A 20,126-nucleotide genomic window follows, 5' to 3' on the forward strand; every position below is an offset into this window, starting at 1 on the left:
TCGGGGGCGAGCGCAACATTGTTGCCCCCTTTTGTTGGGGGGCGACAGATGGGAATGGGGGCGAGGGTCAAGTGGCTAGGGGTGGGGAGAGCAACGGCGGGAGGTTTGGGAGGTGGGGGTGGGGGTGGTTGGGGGTTAATTTTATTTCATTTATTTTTTGAAATAATAATTTTATTTTTTATAATATATATTTAAAATTAGTTAGATCTAAATTCTTGATTTTTTTATAAATTTAAGATTCAATGTTTAAGATGAATTGATTAGATCTGACGGTTTTCATGTAGCCAATAAAGATTCAACATTCACTAAAATAAAAAAGATATAAAATAAGTAAGGGTATAATGGTCATTTAATAAAAAAAATTAACATCGTTAGTTATATTGAATGAAGAGGGACGATTAAGCTACATTTAATAAAACAGAGGGAGGTTTAGTTTATTTTTAAAAGACAAGGAGATTTTTAGCTGAATTTTCAAAATATAGGGGGATAAGCCTTTATTTTATAAAAGGGGATTGGTAATTGAAAGAATATTAGGTTGATTAGTTTGAAATATGCAGACAAGACCAGATTAAAAGGTATTGGCTAGATCAACAAAAGAAGAACAAGAAAAGTTGGAGAGCTTGGAGAAGGATAGATAGTAGTTTGTTACATAGATTTTCTCTACACATTTCATCTTTCACGAAGGCCTATTTATACTACTTTGTGGAAGGTTATTGATCATACATTTGTGGTCGTAATTAATAGCTTACTCAACAAGCTATGAACCATCTATAAATTTTTTTAAAATTATTTAGAATATTTTTAAATTTCTTTAATTATATAAAATATTACTCAGAAACACACTAATTTTATATAATTAAATAAATATAAATTATGCATACACGATTGTATTTCTATGACTAGTAAATTTTATATGCAGCAAGTGTTTTTCTATTTTCCCCTCTTTTGGGCCTAAGCCCACAAAAGACCATTTTGTATTTTCTTTTATTTTTTAGTGACTATCCGAAATTTTCGCGTTGTGAAATGCTAATACACAACGGCTCATTTCTCAAAACTTTCAAATTTATTGGGGTCGTATTACAAAAACAGAAAGGAATTGGGGTCAAAGTGTAAATATTAGCGGGTGAAAGTCGAAATTTTAACAATTTCTTCTCCATTATTTTATTTTCAAACGCTCCTTTCCCTCTTCTCTCTCCACTCTCTTCACTCTGATGAACAAACCCAGAAAGAAGCCCTAAGATTTCTCTCTCGCAGCAGTGTTATCCCCCAAACTTGTACTGAATTACATTACACTAACTCCGCCGATGCAAGACTTCATAGGGTCCGTCAGGCGATCCCTGGTTTTCAAGCCCTCGGGAGAAGAACCTGCCGGGTTTGGTGGATTCGTGGAGAAAATCGGGTCGAGCATCCGTAAATCGCGAATCGGACTCTTTGCGAAGCCGCCGGTTCACGCACTGCCTCCAATTGTGACGCCGCAAAGAAATCCGGTGAAGGCGGCGCGGATGATGGAGGAGGAGGAGCCGCTGCCTCCAATGGAAGAAGCCGACGTGGGAGAGGAGGCGGGTGTGGTTGCAGATAGGAATGACTTAATGCCGGCGTCAAAAGCAGGGAGAGAAGAAGAATCCAAGAAGAAGAAGGAGGTTTCACTGCCGCCGCCAATCCGGTGGAGGAAGGGGGAGTTGATTGGGTGCGGCGCCTTTGGGAGGGTTTACATGGGGATGAATCTTGATTCGGGTGAATTGCTGGCTGTCAAAGAGGTTGATAATGTCGATATAGTTCTTCTCGTTTTAAATTCTTTTTGTGAGTATTTAGCTGATGAAAGGGAAAGTGTACTCGATTTTTCATGCAAAGTTAGTGTTAGTGTCAAATTAAAAGCTTCTAAATATAAAAAGATATAAGAACAACCATACATGGGTTAGCTATCATAAGTGGACAGAACCTTAATTTGATCTTCTTTTTCAATTTGTATCTAATTTGTTGATCAGTTTCTCTTCTGTTCTCTCTTTGTTGTGTACAGGTTGCAATTTCTGCCAACAGTGCTTCGAAGAAAACACAAGTAATGCCATATAGCTGAGCTGATTTGTGTAAAACACGGTTTAATTTCTACTCGTGTAGAGTCACCGTGTTCAAACATTAACTTTTATTTCGACACGGTTAAATATTTCTGCAGTTTGAATAATCTGGAATTTCCTAGTTTTTCTAATTATATAATATTAATATATGGTATATCATGTAGACAAGTCTGCATTTTCTTACTTGTTTGCTTGCTTACTGAGATGCAGTTTATTTTGAGTTTGCTAGCATTTGTTTGCTTTCATATCTTTTGCTAGCTTAAAATTTTGGTCACATAAATTTGATAGATTAATTGGGTATTGAATTTTTCAGGAGTATATCAGGGAGCTTGAGAAAGAAGTGAATCTATTGAAAAATCTCTCTCATCCAAATATTGTGGTGAGTCAAGATAAATATTTATAGTTTTATAGTTAGTGCTCTTCAACTTCTGATCTGAGTGTATTTTCTCTTGTTGCTCAGAGATACTTGGGAACTGCAAGAGAAGAGGATTCATTGAATATATTGCTGGAATTTGTCCCAGGAGGATCCATCTCATCTCTCTTGGGAAAATTTGGGTCTTTTCCAGAATCTGTAAGTGATTTGTTTTCGTTTCATGGCATATCTTAGCAATTTGTGTCAAATAACCGATAGTATTTTCAAGATATTTGCATCAATGTTATTCATTACAAAATCTCAAAGCTGAAATTCTCCCTGTCTCTAGCATCCTGGGTCCTCAAAACTGCTTCAGTTAGGAGATGGAATTCGCTTCTGGAAGTTTAATTGATAATTTAACACTGTAATGTGCAAAAATTTCATCAGCCATTCTGTTTAGCAAGTGGATTGCAACAAAATGTACATCAAATTGGCTTGTTATGGAACTTTAATCATTGTTTTGAAACATCATACTAGTTTCCACAGCTTTTAAAAATTATCTTTGGATATGTATTTCAGGTAATTAGAATGTACACAAAACAATTGTTGATTGGGCTGGAATACCTGCACAAGAACAAAATTATGCACAGGGACATCAAGGTATTATTTGTTTTCATGGTTTTGTATCATTGAGAGACATTACATGCTGAATATCTCCCTGAGGTGATAATTTGGAATGTTATTAGGGAGCAAATATTCTTGTCGACAATAAGGCATGCATTAAACTTGCTGATTTTGGAGCATCCAAAAAAGTTGAGGCATTGGTATGTTTTTCTTCCTTTTTCCCACCATTTCTATACCTCAGCAAATATTGCATTATAATTGTTTATCTAATGCTGCTGCAGGCTACTGTTACTGGTGCTAAGTCAATGAAGGGTACTCCATATTGGATGGCTCCTGAAGTTATTGTTCAGAGTGGACATAGCTAGTGAGTAGAAACACACACCTTAGTAGCTCGTGAAGTTAGCATTTGTTTACTTTCCGTGCATTCATTTAAGTAGTGCGTACAGAACGATCACTTGTGTATATCTGTATCCTTTTGTCAAATTAGTTTACTTACTGCAATAAGGAGTGCAACCTTATATTGTATTTGTCTCCTTTACAGCATGATCTTTTTGGTTATTCCAGATAATATTCATAAGTTAATGGCACCAAAAGGTGTGAGGACTGGGGATTCTTGTTCTGTACATTTTCCCAATTTCTCCTAAGTAGACAACACATTAAAAGTTGCATGGGTAACAAGCAACTACAGGTTTTGCTTACAATAAATTGAAGTTTGACATAGGCAATGCAATAATTCAATCTTGTACCTGTTTAATTGTGTCCTCCTATTTTATTTCCTTTCCTTTAGATACTGCCTTTCCGGAAGCACTTTTGTGTTCGGATTATTATTTTTCATCTCTTGGCTACCACCTGAACTCAATCTGTATTTCTGAATCTGAATTTTCTAATTAAATGTCTGCAGCTCTGCGGATATATGGAGTGTTGGATGCACTGTTATTGAAATGGCTACTGGAAAGGCTCCTTGGAGTCAGCAATATCAGGAGGTATACACGTTATAGTGTGCTAATATGCTAGTTTTAATGTTATTTTTTTCCATGTTATCAATTGATTCGGGTCCTAACCATTGGTGCCATTTTAGGTTGCTGCTCTCTTTTATGTTGGGACAACTAAATCTCATCCACCGATACCAGAGCATCTTTCTGCTGAAGCAAAGGACTTTTTGTTGAAATGTCTACAGAAGTATGTTTGTTTATACTGGCATTTGGGTTTTTCCTGTTTATCCCTTTGAATGCTTAAATTCCTCTTTTCTGTAATAAATTGAATAATTATCCTTTGAAAAATAATGTGAAGGTATAATGTATTCTTGTATTTGTTTGGTGTCTTACTTGAGTCTTCATGGTCAACTTCATAAATTATTGCAGGGAGCCTGACCTGAGGCCCACAGCATCTGAGTTGTTAAAGGTAGTCCCAAGTCTATTTTAGTTTGTTGCTAACACTGCACTGGCACTGCATTAGTCATGCCCGGTACATGACAGCACCCTAATGTGATGAAAACTTATTTTCGGTGTCGTACACTTGAACAATTATGTCGGGCTCTTGACATTTTCTTCATGGTTTATTTTCAGCATCCATTTGTTACTGGAGAATGTCGGCAATCCTATGTCATGCTTCGCTCTTCGCTTGTGGTCAGCAGATGCTTATTTCTTGATTTATGTTTCTTAACTATGTATGGCCATCTTTACTGATTACCTAAATATCTGGATCAGAGGGACGGTTCTGGAAAGCGGATGGCAGATATTGGGGTTGATATCAAGAAGTCGTAAGTCTTTTATGGTAAACGAATTCGGGTATCTTTGTGTAACTTGAACCTATTGGCTTAAAGGGTTTATTTATGCTGTAGAATGAACCTAGAGGCGAAGCGGTCGTGCAATGGTCTGAAGGATGTTGTTGATTTTGGTGGTCCCAGATGCTCGACTATTCATCCTGAGCGACTCTCAGAAAGAGGATCGCTTTGGCAACCTGTCAATTTTGATGATGACATATGTCGAATTGATGATGATGATCTTGTGCTTGGTGCATCTATGAAATTCATGCCAACTGCTGTTTCTAGTGATTGTAATCAGGTAAAGAAGCACACAGCTTAGTTTCCATGAATCTTAATACTTTCCTCAATTACAGTGATTTTTTCAGCCATAGATGACTGCAATGCTAATTAAATTTCTGCATTGCCTTCTTGATACAGAGTTTTAATCCTATGTGTGAACCTAATGATCATTGGCCATGCAAGTTTGATGAAAGTCCAGAGTTAAATAAAAGTGGAACAGTGTCGCTTCTGAACCAAACTATTGATTCTGGAGATAGGTCTTTTGCTTCTGCTGAGGTTGATTGTGGATTCACGTTTCCAAGAGGGCAGTCAGGATCAGAGGATGATGATGAAGTAACTGAATCAAAGATTAGAGCATTTCTTGATGAAAAGGTATTTTTCAAGAAAGTGTTTCCTTTTTATTCTATGTTTAGAAATAACTTACAGTCGCAGAGATTTACAAGACTCGGCCAAAGGTTTCCAAGATTTACCTATTCTGATAAAAACTTCTGCATCGTTTTTTGAAGTTTCATTCAAATAAACTAGGAATTCTATTTTGAGGTCTCTAGTCTCTAACCTTCCTCCCATTTTCTTGGCAACAAACACTGTCTTTATGTGTGCTTGCTATGTTACTTTCTTGTAGGCTTTCGAACTGAAGAAGCTGCAAACACCTCTATATGAATTCTACAATTCTTTGAATGTTGCTGGGCCCCCAAGTCCTGTTGGGACTGGGAACAAGGAAAATGCTTCAAATAATTGCAACTTACCCCCTAAAAGTAGGTCGCCCACTAGGGTGGGTAACAGAAGATTTTCTGCTGCGATTGATGTTGAGTACAGCTCAAGTCCCCAGAGTTGTTCAAGACGTGTATCAAATATTGGCAATGTAAACCATCAAGCTTCTCAGGATGTTAAAGAGCTGCTTCTTGATTCTCAGCGGGAGCCACTTACTCCAAGGTACATGGAATTTTTGGCCTTAGCACATGTTCTAACTAACAGTGTTGTTTCTCCTCTAACTTGAGAGTTGTGAAACATTTTGGGCCTGTAGCTCTCGGTTCAGCGAAATACAGAAAAAATGGAAAGAAGAACTTGATGAAGAGCTTGAAAGGACCAGAGGCAAGTTTTATTATTTTGCTTGCACCTTCTGTGTTTACTGGGGCGTAATGAAAGCTCTCCTACTTTTCTGAAGCAATGAACTCCAAATGACAAATGCATTCCCAGGAGCACCTTGTATTTTCCTTAATTTTATACACAAGTCTCTGTCATTGGGTACTTAGTTGCTACCTCCTTAGTCTCTGAAAGAGTACTCTGTTTTCTCTTTTGTATCTTCTTCTACACTTCTTCTTGGGGCGGAGATGCCCTTTTTACTTTATTTATCGGGTAGTATACTGCTTCCCAATTTTTGAAGTATTTCTGTATAGAACTTTATTCCATCTGCAAATCCCTTTTTCTCCCCCAATCAAAGCTTGGCAAGAATGGTGTACGAGTTCAGCTATCATGATATGTACATATACATGGCTTTAGCTTGTGTACATGCAGCCGTTGGAGTTGATATGAAAGTTTCATATAGCATTTCCTTGGGCTTACGGTGCTTAGATATTTTTCGTTCATTTACAGCATAAAATTGTGTTGAAAATGCAACTTCTGGCACGCTAAATCTTCTCTTAGTCAATATGTCACTTCACAATAATCATTAACAGGTGCAGTTTTGGGAAGTTTCTGTTCTCAGCACTGCATGTCTGTTTAATGGTGTTTTAACTGTTGCGGCTTCTGTTCCCGTCTTCTTGATTGTTGAATGGAACATGAGATAAAATTTCTGTATTGCAGAACTCATGCGTCTAGCAGGTGCAAGTGCAGCTAAAACATCATCTCCAAAGGATCGGATGTTGAATCGCCACAGAGATCGATTAAGGTTTGCATCTCCTGGGAAATAAATGTAAGTCTCGAGTGGTTTCATAAAAATGTTTGAGTTGCAGATTGTGTAATACTTATCTCCTTTCTCAAGCACGTGAATAACATATGTAGTTGGGAAGACAATGCCTTGTGCAGATCAAGAAACTGGACTCCGTTAACTCGAGTGAGAATTTACTGAATGGATTCCTATGCCTGTGAGTAAATCGACTTTTTTTGCTCTGCTCCTGGTATAATTATATCCCGTTTTCTCACTAGAGTTGTGCATACCTCTCCTGGTTGGCAAGTTTCATTTTGTGATATAACGAATGTGCTGGCCACAACGTCATGTGTGAAGTCATGCGGTCAACTCCTCTCTCAAGCTTAAAGTTTTGGATTGATGTTCAAAAAGAAGTACACAAGCTAGGTTTCGTTAGCACGTGTAAAATTTATGTCTATTCTGAAAGAACAATGTATTGTATACATTTTTCCCTGTGCAGTATATGATCTGTGTTTGGTTTGAGGAAATAAATGTGGGTGGTTACTGAACCTCTTGTCTTGATTTCTAATTTGTCCCTCCGCACCATATATTTGAATGCTAACCTGAAATATACCTAAATATGGTTAGGATTGGTAAATTTAGACTAGCAAGTGTCCTCTTTCTACTTAAAATTTTACTGAAAATCACTGACAATCTTCCCAGTATGACTTCATCTTCATATACTAGGTTCTTTTAAGTATTTTCAGCTTCTGCTTGCTCAGGCCTATCGTTCATAACCTGAAGTAATAACAGAAAATCTGTTTAGTGATTAACGGAAGTGTTTGTACGACATGTTTTCATGTGAGAAACATCACCCTTGAAAGACCAGCAGCTATGCTATGGGTGCATTTTTTGTTTGAATTCAAAGAAGCATGATTTATGATCTGACGAGGGAAATTTTGTGTGAACCTTAGCTTGATTAGCGTAATCAGCCGTCATGTTTCAGAACAGATGTACATCATAATACCATAGATGACTAAATTTTCTATGAATCATCATGGCTCTTGGAACAGATTTATGTAGTTGGTTGGTGAAAGTGAACGAAGTATGTTTGGTAGAGCTCATATCTCCTTTGCATATGGAGCATAATGGAAAAGCAAGTGCTTTTCTGAAAATCAAAACGAGGCATGTGAATGAGTGGTGGACAATGTAATAGTTGAAATGGTCATTGTGTGTGAGATTTTTCAGACACTGAAAGAAACTTAAGAGGGTGTTTGGCTTAACCATTTTATAAGTTGGTATGTTTCATAAGATGTTTTTAAGATTTTATTTTAAAAATAAGCTTTTAATGTTTTATGATGTAATAATATTATAAAATATTAGTAGCAACAATTTTGTAATTAATATGATTAGAAGGGGTTTGTTCAAATTTTAAGAACGAGTAGGGAAACTCCTCATGTTTATCTAAAGGAATTATAATTTCCTAATATTTTATCTTTTTATTTTATGAGTTTATTTCTAAAAATTTTATCCAACACTTTAAAACATTTTATAAAATACTTTAGAAAACTTTTATGCTAATCCAATCAGCCCTTTGGAGTTCATATGGTGAAAAATGAGATGGAGTTTTAAAACCTTTTCACCATAAGGACAACCTATTTGGTAATAATTATTTAAATATTCGAGGTTTTGAAGAGTAGTTAGAGACACCTTAATTTGAACAAGAAGATGTTAGGAAATGGATTATGTTGCTTCCAATTTACCATTACACCGTATTTTTTTTTTTTATCATTCAAAGTTTCTTGGTGGATCTTGAATTACTAATTATCGTACTTGATCTGTCTTAGAATTTACGGATAATTATATTTATACTCCTTGATTTACAGTTTATTTATATAAATTTTTCATATTTTGTGTATTTACAAATATCATCAATGACAATATGAGTGATTTATATGATGATTTTGATGTTGTTTTGGGTGTATGCGTATTTTTTTTAAAAAAATATGAGTGATTTATATAAATAATGTTGATAAGTGTATGTGTAATTTTTTTAAAGATAAAAATAATTTAAATAAATAAATTACAAATTTAACGGTGTAAGTGTAATCATCCCTAAATTTATGTCTGTCGACTAGAGCTATGAAGCTAGGAGCAGGTAATGGAAACGAGTCCTCATTAGCCCTAGCTCCAGGCTCATGGTTGCATGGAGAAGGATACACCTACAAAGAAATTCTAATTCGGACCAAGTATATAATTCAATTATTTGATAATTAAAAAATATCACACACTCTCACACCGGCACACTTCATTTTATTTCATTTTTATATATTTTAATTAATAATTAGTTGTATTCATGAGGGTGCGCATGGAGGTGAGTCTCAACAGCCTTGAAAATTGCCTTTGCCCTCTCTCTGCCAGACTTGATCTTTTCTTGTATAACATGATGTTCCACTTTGGTGTGGAATGTGCTGGTGGTTTTGCAGATAGATCCTCCATCCGCCCCGCCTTCGATCTTGAAACCTTGCGTCAAGCAATCAAAATCTTCCCCAAGAGCATCACCTCTGATGGGTATATGTATAACCCCCTGCAATAAGACTAAAAAGCCCTTCATTAAGGGTAGGATGGTCATTTCCGCGACCGGATCCGCGTACCTCGCAGCGGGCGGGTCGCAGAGGACCCGACCCGGGTCGTAGGAACCGACAGAAGACCCGGACAATGACGGCCATTCGATTAGAATGAGAATCAACCAGATGAGGCCACGTGGCCCAGTACTTGCCGTACAACTGTGCACTATAAATAGACCCCGATACGCCGTAAATAAGGTAACTGCTACACATTAATTGAGATCGAACTTTGAGATAGAGCATATTTCTCTCGATCAACCTAACTTGAGCATCGGAGGGTCATTGTCGGGGACATACCCGACGAGCTCACAGTCCGTGTTTTATTCTCAGGGGATCCAAAACCTGTTTCGGAAGAGTTAGTCGATCAGCGGTGAGATCGTCTCAGGAGATCGAACAATTCGACCCGGATCAGTTGGCGCCGTCTGTGGGAACTTCTGAGAATTTTGTCATTATGGAAGGTTCATCGAGGAGAAATGCTGCCGAGGAAGAAACACCCAGGAGAGGAGCAGGTGCAACCATCCAAATCACTCCGGATGAGTTGCAAAGAATGATAGAGGAGGCAAGCCGAAAGGCCATAGTAGAATATGAAAGGAGAACAGCGACCCCCCTGGTCAAAGAAACTGCTAGAAGACAGTTATTCGAAAACGTGGAGCCAATAAGAGAGTCAAGAGTTCAAGGGGAACATGATCATCGCAGTAAGCGACCGGCATCATCCGATGCAGGCTCCAGCAGCCATGGACGCGCGAAAAGAAGAGAGCCGGTTATATCCACGGCCGAAGTGGAAAGCGTGGGCAAACAGATACACAGCCTAAACAAGCAGATCGACGAGTTGAAGAAACGGGGGGAGATCGTAGCGCAGAACAAGAACTCCCCTTTCTGTAATGAAATCCTCGTTCAGACTGTCGAGCCGGGGTTCAGGGTACCCGATCTGAGGAGGTACGATGGGATGAGAGACCCCCAGGAGCATGTAGCCGCGTTCGAAATGGTGATGAATCTTTACGGACAATCAGCCCCGATAATGGCTAAATTGTTTGCGACCACACTTACGGGAAAAGCTCAAGAGTGGTTCACGAACCTACCCCGAGGAAGCATTGAGTCCTACGAGCAGCTCGTGCAAAAGTTCAATTTCCATTTTGCGAGCAAGAAGAAACAAAAGAGGTCGGCTACCCATCTGTTCAACATCCGACAGAGAGAGGATGAGACGTTGAAAAATTTCATGGGCCGATTCAACAATGAGACCTTGGAGGTGCAAGAGTTGAGGATTGACATGCTCGTGAGTATTCTCATTCACGGACTCAGGAAGGGCTCTTTCGCCTCCGCCCTCGCGCGAGATCCTCCCTTCGATGTCGAGCAACTGATGGCGATAGCACAGAAATACATTGACGAAGAGGAGATGAACGCGATGAAAGACTCAGAGCGAAGGGAGCGGGAGTACATTCCCAGACGACCTCATGAGGAAAGAGGAGGAAACGACAAACCGAAAGCGGAGAAACGGAGGGAGCCCAAGTATGTGCCGAAATACCACAATTACACTCCTTTGGCCATGTCTCGGGAGAAGGCTCTGATGATGGTAGAGAATGCCGACGTGCTGAAATGGCCTAGGCATACGAGATACACCCCCACCAAGAAAACGTCTAACAAGTACTGCCGTTTCCATCGGGAGAGAGGACACAGTACAGAGGAGTGCTACCAGTTGAAAGACGAGATCGAAAGGCTCGTTCGACAGGGGCACTTCCGAGATCGCGTGCCCCCAAATTGTAAGATCGGAGGGGGAGGAAGGAGGAGTAGATCGAGAAGCCCGGACCGAGACAGAAACCCGGGCCCATCAAGGACCGACAAACCCCCGATGGGTGGGAACAACGCACCCACTAAAGGCATCATATACACCATTGCGGGAGGATCGACTGCGGGAGATTCGAGTCGAACACGGAAGAGATGCGCCCGAACAGCCGGATCGGTGAGACAGAAGGAATTCGTGCTGAAGGTGGAGGGCGAAGAGGCCATCTCATTTAATAGCTCGGACAGATTGGAGGACGGTGGAGAAAACGACCCCATGGTCGTTAAGCTCGATATCGCGAACTTCACCGTCCACAAAGTGTTGATTGACAGCGGGAGCTCAGCGGACATAATTTTCAAAAATGTCGTGGACCGGATGGGGCTGGAAAATGCGAGGCTCGAACCAGTAAAGACCCCGCTGGTCGGCTTTGGAGGAAGCGAAGTGGCCTCATTGGGGACGATTGAGCTGCCGGTGTCCATGGGTGATGAGCCGAAGAGGAAAACCCTGATGGTTAAATTCTTGGTGGTCGATACCCCGTTCACGTACAATGTCATAGTGGGACGGCCCGGGTTGAACTCGTTCCGAGCGGTCATCTCCACGTACCATATGAAGATGAAGTTCCCCACTGAATATGGGATCGGGGAGGTATCGTGCGACCAAAAGGAGGCCCGCAAATGCTACAATTTGTCAATAAAGGGAGAGCCGAGGTCGAAGAAACAGAAGGTCAGGGAGGACGCGGAGCCCCGACCATATGAAGCTGAACATTTGAAACCCAGTGAGGAATACAAGGCCATTCAGCTCGCCGCAGAGGACCCCAGCAAGACGACCAGGATAGGTTCTAGCCTAAACGAGGGGGAAATGGCCATGATCGACTTTCTAAGGAAGAACGCGGATATGTTTGCGTGGAGTCCGTCGGATTTCACCGGGATTGACCCGGAGGTCATTGTACATCGGTTGAATGTAGACCCCACTGCTCGACCTGTGCAACAGAGGAAGAGAAATTTCAGCAATGAAAAGAACGATGCTATCAGGCAAGAGGTCGAGAAGCTGCTGAAAGCTGGATATATATCGGAAATCCAGTACACGAACTGGCTCTCCAATGTAGTGCTCGTCCCAAAATCCTCAGGAAAATGGCGGATGTGTGTGGACTTCACGGATCTAAATAAGGCGTGCCCTAAAGACCCATACCCACTGCCGCGGATCGATACCATGGTGGATTCGACCGCAGGGTTCGAACTCTTTTCAATGATGGATGCATACCAAGGATATCACCAGATCCAACTGGCAGAAGAGGATAGAGATAAAACCTCCTTCGTTACAGATAAAGGGATTTATTGCTACAACATGATGCCATTCGGGTTGAAAAATGCGGGCGCAACCTACCAACGATTGGTTAATAAGATGTTCGGCGATCTGCTCGGAAGAACCATGGAAGTATATGTTGATGACATGCTGGTCAAGAGTAAGAGATCGCAGGACCACATCAAAGACCTCTCTCAGGCGTTCAGCATAATGAGGTCGCATGGGATGAAACTCAACCCAGACAAATGTACTTTTGGTGTGACCGGGGGAAAGTTTCTGGGATATATGATCAGTGAACGAGGGATAGAAGCGAACCCAGAAAAGATACAAGCCATTATGGGCCTGAGATCGCCAAGTTCGATCAAGGAAATGCAGAAGCTTACCGGAAAGATCGCGTCTTTGGGCAGGTTTATATCGCGTTCGGCAGATAGAAGCCTACCATTTTTCAAAGCCTTGAGGAAACCCAAGAGTTTTGCGTGGACTCAAGAATGCGAACAGGCTTTGCAAGAACCGAAGGAGTATCTCACCAAACCCCCGTTGCTCGCAAATCCCAAAGATGGGGAGACGCTGTTCTTGTACCTTGGAGTGTCCGAGAACGCGGTCAGCTCCGTGCTGGTGAGAGAGGAGGCGAACCATCAGAACCCAGTCTACTATGTCAGTAAAATGCTCCAAGGGGCTGAATTGCGGTACTCAGAGATGGAGAAACTCGCCCTCGCATTGGTCGTAACTGCCCGGAAACTACGGCCATATTTTTAGTCGCATAAAGTGGTGGTGCTGACGAACCACCCCCTTAAGCATGTGATGTCGCGACCGGAGGCCTCCGGAAGATTAATCAAATGGGCGGTCGAATTGGGGCAACATGATATCGAGTACCAGCCCAGGACGGCCCAGAAGGCACAGGTGCTCGCAGACTTCATCACAGAGTTGTCCAGCGATCCGAGAGAACCCGATGCCCCCGACCATACCTGTTCGAAATGGATGCTGCATGTAGATGGGTCTTCCAATGCGAACAACGGAGGAGCAGGCGTGCTGATCCAAGGACCCAAAGGAGTCGAGATAGAGGTCGCAGCTCGCCTATCATTCCCAGTGACAAATAATGAAGCGGAATACGAGGCGCTGGTATTGGGATTGGAGCTAGCATACGAGGCAGGAGCTCGTGACCTGGAGGTTTTTACCGATTCACAGCTAATCGCTATGCAGATTGAGGGGGCATACGAGACGAGAGAGAGAACCATGACACGGTATAAGGAGATGGTGCAGCAATTGATGGGAAAGTTTAACGGATGTTCCGTTTCACAAGTTCCCCGAGCAGAAAATGACAAAGCGGATGCTCTGTCAAAATTTGGGGCGGCAATGGATGGAATTCGAGATCGCAAAATCACTGCCTTAGTGCGCGACCAGTCGGTGCTCGCGAGCGGAACAGAAATCCAGGTCGTTTCGGAGGCCGAATTGTGGATGAGCGAGATCATACGGTACCTTGGAGAGGGCATCCTGCCCAACGACCCACAAGCAGCAAAAAGAGTCAAATTTCGCGCCACCCGATTCACGTTGTTAGATGGTCAGCTCTACAAACGAACAGCGGATGGCCCACTCCTGAAATGCTTGGATGGAGAGAGAGCCTTGTACGTGATGCGGGAAATACACGAAGGAAGCTGCGGTAATCATTCGGGAGCGAGATCGCTAGCTCAGAAGGTGATGCGGCAAGGGTATTTCTGGCCCACCTTGGTCGAAGATTCCAAGGACTTGGTGAGGAAATGCGAGAGTTGCCAGAAGTACGCTTCTTTGATACATCAGCCGGCAACACCGATGGAACCGATCAAGATAGCATGCCCGTTCGACCAATGGGGAATTGACATCGTGGGACCGTTTCCGCCCGCACAAGCCCAAAAGAAATTCATCATCGTAGCGGTCGAATATTTCTCCAAGTGGGTCGAAGCAGAAGCAGTAGCCAAAATCTCGGAGAGGGAAGTCATCAACTTCATTTGGAAGAATATTATATGCAGATTTGGTATACCCCGGATATTAATATCTGATAACGGCACGCAGTTCTAGGGTAGGAAAATTACGGAATGGTGCAAGGAGCTGAAGATCGCACAACACTTCACAGCAGTTGCAAACCCTCAAGCGAACGGGCAGACCGAAGTGACGAATCGAACGATCTTGCAACATTTGAAGACTCGCCTCGAGAGCAAGGGGTCGTGGGTCGACGAACTACCCGGGGTCTTGTGGGCTTACCGAACAACACCACAAACCGCTACGGGTGAAACCCCTTTCTGCCTGGTGTATGGAACCGAAGCCATCATTCCTGCTGAAATAGGGGAGGAATCGCAAAGAGTTATGCAGTATGAGCCCGAGGCGAACCAAGCCGAACGAAGCTTCGACCTCACCGTCATCGAAGAAAAAAGGGAGTCTGCATATGCTAGAATCTTACATCACAAGGGCCTAATGATGAAGAGCCACAATCGCAGAATTCGACCCCACCAGCTGCAGGTGGGAGACCTCGTGCTGAAGAAGGTGGAGGCGTCAAAACACGTGGGAAAGCTGGAGCCACCTTGGGAGGGCCCTTACAAGGTGATCGAAATCAGAAAGAAAGGGACATACAGGCTACAAGATATGCAGGGTCGCGATCTACCACGCCCTTGGAACATACAAAACCTGAAGAAATTTTATGCCTGAAGCAAGGAGCCTGTGAAAGGCCATCAACAGATTGATCGAACAAGGAGCCTGTGAAAGGCCATCAACAGTCTGATCGAACAAGGAGCCTGTGAAAGGCTATCAACAGACTGATCGAACAAGGAGCCTGTGAAAGGCCATCAACAGATTGATCGAACAAGGAGCCTGTGAAAGGCCATCAACAGTCTGATCGAACAAGGAGCCTGTGAAAGGCCATCAACTGAAGGATCGAACAAGGAGCCTGTGAAAGGCCATCAACCGAAGGGTCGAACAAGGAGCCTGTGAAAGGCCATCAACAGGAAGACCGAACAAAAAACTACACGGGGAGAGTTCTAACAGATTACTAATTGTATATTCTCAAGGTTAGGAAGATCGTATCCATGTTAAACATTGTATTATTGAGTATTTACAACTCTTGTAATTTACACAACGAGATTTATCAAAATTTCTTTGTTTTATGCTTACATTCGTGCGTATATTACTGTCATTACTCGCTTTCCAAGCAAAACGCGAACTGAAAAAGACGCGTCCAATGTGCGATTTGAAAAAGACGCACTCAAGCAATACGCGAACTGAAAAAGACGCGTCCAATGTGCGATCTGAAAAAGACGCACTCAAGCAATACGCGAACTGAAAAAGACGCGTCCAATGTGCGATCTGAAAAAGACGCACTCAAGCAAAACGCGAGCTGAAAAAGACGCGTCCAATACGCGAACTGAAAAAGACGCGTCCAATATGCGATCTGAAAAAGACGCACTCAAGCAAAACGCGAACTGAAAAAGACGCGTCCAATACGCGAACTGAAAAAGACGCGTCCAATATGCGAACTGAAAAAGACGCACCCGAGCAAAATGCAACTAAAAGAACGCAATGCGCAAATGTAGCAAAATGAGCGAGCTGACAAGAGTTCATTTTCATTCAACAAAATGTCATATACAGGGGTTAACAAAAATTCCACCCCGCCCTCCTGTTTACAAAAAATGATGTCCTAACAATCTCTAGGATTTACATTTGGATCAATCAGCTCAAAATCCTACCACAAAAATAGAAGAATCGGGACTGATCAGGCGTCAGCTTCCGCCTCCAGTTCGTCCCTCAGGACCATAAATTCATCGTCTTTCAGCTCAGGATCTGGAGGAAGAGGTTGAAGATCGCCATCAAGCGAGATGTCAAGTTTGCTGCGGTCAAAAGACTCATGAAAGCCACCGAGCTTTTCGACCTGAGACAGGCAGATCTCATAGCCCTTGGTGAATGAGTCCGCAGACTTGATCTCAAGAGCGGTCGTGAAGGTGTCGGTCTTCAAAAAATCACGAACCGCAGACATCCGGGAGTTGGCCAAGGCTCGCTGATGCTCTTCGATTAGAATGCGACCGGCTTGGCCTTCTTCCACCCCACGCTTATGGCCCTCCACGAGGCCGACCTCACGTCCAGCATCGAACGCCTCTTTCTTGGCCTCCGCCAGAGCCACCTCTTGCTCAGAACGAAGAATCTCCCTCTCCTTCTTGGCAACATCGAGCTCGGCTCGCAACTTTTGCACTTCATCCCCCAAGGCCAGCAGGTTATCCTCTTGCTTGCGTTCGGTCTCGTCTCGTTCGGCCAGTTGAGACCTAAGATCTTGCACCTTCTGATCAGTTTGAATATAACTCTTGATAATGGGTACATTTGAGGCTTAGGCTTCGAAGAAAGGTCATGGCCTGCAAAATCAAATGCAATGAATGGCACAAAAGAGGGGAGGACGAAGGAAACCAGCCGATGAAATACCTGGACTAGGGAGTGGGCAGCGAACTCCTCGAGCCGAATAGGGTTATTCGGTACAAGTGCTCCCTGGTCGCGAACGGAGACGAATGAGTTGTAGATTGCAAAAGTGTCCCCTCCAGCCTCGCCATACAGCGACGAGCTCGACATATCTTGCCATTCGGGAGGCGGCACATTGCCTCGAAGAGATGCCCGGCTGTCCTCCCAACATGTGGCGAGCTGCGCCACCCTCAAAAATTTGTCCCGATCTTCATCAACACTAGTCTTATCCGCGGCTTCCTTAGCCATCCTGCTCAGCACGCTCGGGCTATGCGATTTTGAAGGAGGGTGAGAGGCCTCAGCGGGCTCCTTCCCCTTGCCCTTATCGCTAGGCCCTAACTTGGACTTGGGCCCTTGTCCTTTCTTCGGGGGAGATCGCCTCCTTTTCTTAGATCGCTCCTCAGGCGGACCTGGGCTCCCCTGGTCGACCCCATGGCCCCCGCTAGCCTCGTCCAGACCCAGTTCTAACTCCGAGGAGTTGTAGCCGAGATGATCATTATGGGCGGAAGGCGTACCCTCGCTATCAACTGCAATGGGCTGTTGCCCATCAGGAGTGGCAATTGCGAGTGTTTTGGAGGGAACCGAGGGAGGTGGGATCAAAGATAAATCTTGAGCACTAGCAACTGCCTTGCCCTTCCCTTTCGGATCCGAGGAACTTGCGATCTCACCCCCCTTCCTCGATTTGTTCTGGGCCGCGATCCTCCGCATAGCCGTGCGCGTGCTCATGATGATACTATCTGCGAGCAGGGAAAGGTTAGCATATGCGAACACTACAGCGATGAAAGCAAGTGAGACCGAAAGAAGAAAATCACCTAAGGACTCTTCGATGTGAAGGGACGCTGGAGAGAGCCCAGACAATTGCAAAACTTTCTCATTGAGAAGCTTCTTGGGATCATACTTATAAAATGTCAGACTCCTTATTTGGTCACCCTCCAGCCCCCCACCACAGATTTTTGGAAGGGGTTTATACTTAGTCCACTCGTTCTTGAAAGGCCAGACACCACTAGGAGATCGAATGAAAATGTAGCGATCTAACCAAGCTCCTACATTCGACTTCAGGGCGCTCAGATACCCGCAATCTGGTTTGGCCGAAAGATAGAAAAAACCTCGACTACCAGATCGCTTCGAGGTGGTGAAGGAATATAAACTCCAAAAATTATCAAAACTGGGGTCTAAACCTAAATATCGCATCATTACGACGAAAAGGATTATATGGGTAATGGAATTCGGGGAAAGCTGCATAGGGCATAACCCCAACTTATTCAAAATCGCGGCCACCGGGGGAGCCAGAGGAAATCTCAACCCAGCATCGAGGTGTTTGATAGAAAAAGCAGTAAACCCCTCGGGAGGACGATGCGTACGGTCGAAGGCGGCAGGGATGAGAACGTCGAAATCGGAGGGGATGTGGTACTTTTCCCTAATCTTATTTACAGGAACCCTAACTTTACTGACCACAGCCTCCCAAGGGTTTTTGGCGAGCCGATCCTGGAACTTGGCAAGGACCAAAGGCCCAGCCTGTTCATCCTTAAGTTTGGTGACCGGAAACTTCTTATTCCTCTTGGGAGAGGTAGAATACGACCCATGCGAAGATCTAGAGACAGACCTAGACCCGGACCCTAAGGACGAACCAGAACCAGACTCGGGAGAGGACCCAGAAGCAGATTCAGAACGAGACGAAGATGACCCCGAACTAGATCGTGGCTTAGAGCCAGATCGCGACTCAGAATTCGAGCTAGAGCTGGAAGGCATCGTACCTTAAAGCAGGATGACTCTGGAAGCCGCAGATCGAATACGAACTCGTGGTTGAGAGTCTTGGTCGCTGGAAGTCTTTGCGTGAGGTGGGCCTAGAAGTCAAATGAGGGGGTATTTATAGGAGATCCGCTCTGGAACAACGCGCCCGGGCGAACCGAGGGGATCTTGCCACGTGTACGCAATCAACGGACGCGACGGTTCGACTTCCTCAAAGGCAACGAACTTGCACTTTGAAAAAGTGGGGGAGTAATGATGGGTATATGTATAACCCCCCTACAATAAGACTAAAAAGCCCTTCATTAAGGGTAGGATGGTCATTTCCGCGACCGGATCCGCGTACCTCGCAGCGGGCGGGTCGCAGAGGACCCGACCCAGGTCGCAGGAACCGACAGAAGACCCGGACAATGACGGCCATTCGATTAGAATGAGAATCAACCAGATGAGGCCACGTGGCCCAGTACTTGCCGTACAACTGTGCACTATAAATAGACCCCGATACGCCGTAAATAAGGTAACTGCTACACATTAATTGAGATCGAACTTTGAGATAGAGCATATTTCTCTCGATCAACCTAACTTGAGCGTCGGAGGGTCATTGTCGGGGATATACCCGACGAGCTCACAGTCCGTGTTTTATTCTCAGGGGATCCAAAACCTATTTCGGAAGAGTTAGTCGATCAGCGGTGAGATCGTCTCAGGAGATCGAACAATTCGACCCGGATCAACCTCCTATCACGCTGTACTTGTATATGTAATTTTCCTCGTCAACTTCATCAATACGATGCTTTGCTGTCTTGTATGGACTCCCTATACGAAAATTTTAATTTATATTTATATATAATTAGTGAACGTGCATAAAAATAAAATTATTAGTAAATTCCTCAAATATTTACGTACCATCAGCAAAAGTGACCAATTTGATGGTTCCAGGTCCTCCATGGCCCTCTAGGATTTGAAAGCTCTTAAAGGCATGTGGCAGAAGCTTAGGAATGAGGTTGTCTCCGTCCAGAACGAGGGACTTAAACAACCTGGCTGGTGGGACTGAGGAGATCAGTTCATCCTCATAATTCAGCACACCCATATCTGAATTGGAAAATCAAGAAACACAGGTACCAAACTAAAGCTATGTGGTCTGAAAATTGTGAGAAACAAAAGCCCACATTTATAATGAAAGGCAAAGGCCAGCTTAAGGTTTTAATTATTCACATATTATAATCATAATCATAGTCTTCTTCTCTTACAAATTTTGTAATGATAAGTCTT

At 43.4% G+C, this 20,126-nt stretch overlaps 4 protein-coding genes across 10 annotated transcripts; 2 read left to right on the forward strand and 2 right to left on the reverse strand.

Moving 5' to 3' along the window:
• The first annotated feature begins 1,160 nt into the window (after positions 1 to 1,160).
• On the forward strand, positions 1,161 to 7,507 carry NP3 (NPK1-related protein kinase 3). Of its 6 annotated transcripts, none has more exons than XR_847402.3 (19): positions 1,161 to 1,757; positions 2,018 to 2,056; positions 2,386 to 2,451; positions 2,533 to 2,643; positions 3,004 to 3,084; positions 3,171 to 3,248; positions 3,330 to 3,412; positions 3,950 to 4,031; positions 4,127 to 4,227; positions 4,410 to 4,449; positions 4,614 to 4,673; positions 4,755 to 4,807; positions 4,889 to 5,111; positions 5,231 to 5,464; positions 5,715 to 6,025; positions 6,117 to 6,184; positions 6,896 to 7,004; positions 7,094 to 7,145; positions 7,238 to 7,507. XR_847402.3 is itself a non-coding variant. In XM_088878080.1 (19 exons), exons 1-17 carry the CDS (start codon positions 1,305 to 1,307, stop codon positions 7,000 to 7,002), a joined length of 2,190 nt encoding a protein of 729 aa, XP_088734206.1. In that variant the 5' UTR covers positions 1,161 to 1,304; the 3' UTR covers positions 7,003 to 7,004; positions 7,118 to 7,145; positions 7,238 to 7,507. The 6 variants fall into 6 exon arrangements, 5 of the variants coding, with proteins under 5 accessions (XP_088734206.1, XP_011071554.1, XP_011071555.1 ...); XM_088878080.1 differs by having other exon boundaries at positions 7,118 to 7,145; XM_011073252.3 differs by having other exon boundaries at positions 7,094 to 7,507.
• Positions 7,508 to 9,306: 1,799 nt separating this feature from the next.
• On the forward strand, positions 9,307 to 13,400 carry LOC148788563 (uncharacterized). Its single transcript, XM_088878807.1, has 2 exons — positions 9,307 to 9,509; positions 9,896 to 13,400. The coding sequence occupies exons 1-2, from the start codon at positions 9,307 to 9,309 to the stop codon at positions 13,398 to 13,400; spliced, it is 3,708 nt and encodes a 1,235-aa protein (XP_088734933.1).
• Positions 13,401 to 16,206: 2,806 nt separating this feature from the next.
• On the reverse strand, positions 16,207 to 18,869 carry LOC110011773 (uncharacterized). Of its 2 annotated transcripts, none has more exons than XM_088879149.1 (2): positions 17,924 to 18,869; positions 16,207 to 17,848 (listed from the first exon to the last, which is right to left on the reverse strand). In XM_088879149.1, the coding sequence occupies exons 1-2, from the start codon at positions 18,858 to 18,860 to the stop codon at positions 16,677 to 16,679; spliced, it is 2,109 nt and encodes a 702-aa protein (XP_088735275.1). In that variant the 5' UTR covers positions 18,861 to 18,869; the 3' UTR covers positions 16,207 to 16,676. The 2 variants fall into 2 exon arrangements, with proteins under 2 accessions (XP_088735275.1, XP_088735276.1); XM_088879150.1 differs by having other exon boundaries at positions 16,814 to 17,011; positions 17,079 to 18,869.
• Positions 18,870 to 18,960: 91 nt separating this feature from the next.
• Positions 18,961 to 20,008, reverse strand: LOC148788564 (major pollen allergen Bet v 1-M/N-like). The gene is made up of 2 exons (XM_088879151.1): positions 19,761 to 20,008; positions 18,961 to 19,670 (listed from the first exon to the last, which is right to left on the reverse strand). Exons 1-2 carry the CDS (start codon positions 19,942 to 19,944, stop codon positions 19,585 to 19,587), a joined length of 270 nt encoding a protein of 89 aa, XP_088735277.1. The 5' UTR covers positions 19,945 to 20,008; the 3' UTR covers positions 18,961 to 19,584.
• Positions 20,009 to 20,126: the final 118 nt, after the last annotated feature.

Source organism: Sesamum indicum, linkage group LG3 (genome assembly GCF_026168435.1).
Source record: "Sesamum indicum cultivar Baizhima isolate 11 linkage group LG3, ASM2616843v1, whole genome shotgun sequence".
NCBI lineage: Eukaryota > Viridiplantae > Streptophyta > Magnoliopsida > Lamiales > Pedaliaceae > Sesamum > Sesamum indicum.

Bases quoted from the DNA above. Each gene is read 5' to 3' on its own strand.
- NP3 (XM_088878079.1), top strand. From the start codon at position 1,305: ATGCAAGACTTCATAGGGTCCGTCAGGCGATCCCTGGTTTTCAAGCCC. The intron at 4,808-4,888 runs GTAAGTCTTTTA...TTTATGCTGTAG, and splicing joins GGGGTTGATATCAAGAAGTC to AATGAACCTAGAGGCGAAGC. The intron at 6,026-6,116 runs GTACATGGAATT...TTGGGCCTGTAG, and splicing joins CGGGAGCCACTTACTCCAAG to CTCTCGGTTCAGCGAAATAC.
- LOC148788563 (XM_088878807.1), top strand. From the start codon at position 9,307: ATGGAGGTGAGTCTCAACAGCCTTGAAAATTGCCTTTGCCCTCTCTCT. The intron at 9,510-9,895 runs GTATATGTATAA...TTTTATTCTCAG, and splicing joins AAGAGCATCACCTCTGATGG to GGGATCCAAAACCTGTTTCG.
- LOC110011773 (XM_088879149.1), bottom strand. From the start codon at position 18,860: ATGCCTTCCAGCTCTAGCTCGAATTCTGAGTCGCGATCTGGCTCTAAG. The intron at 17,849-17,923 runs GTGATTTTCTTC...CCCTGCTCGCAG, and splicing joins TCACATCGAAGAGTCCTTAG to ATAGTATCATCATGAGCACG.
- LOC148788564 (XM_088879151.1), bottom strand. From the start codon at position 19,944: ATGGGTGTGCTGAATTATGAGGATGAACTGATCTCCTCAGTCCCACCA. The intron at 19,671-19,760 runs GTACGTAAATAT...ATTTTCGTATAG, and splicing joins ATTGGTCACTTTTGCTGATG to GGAGTCCATACAAGACAGCA.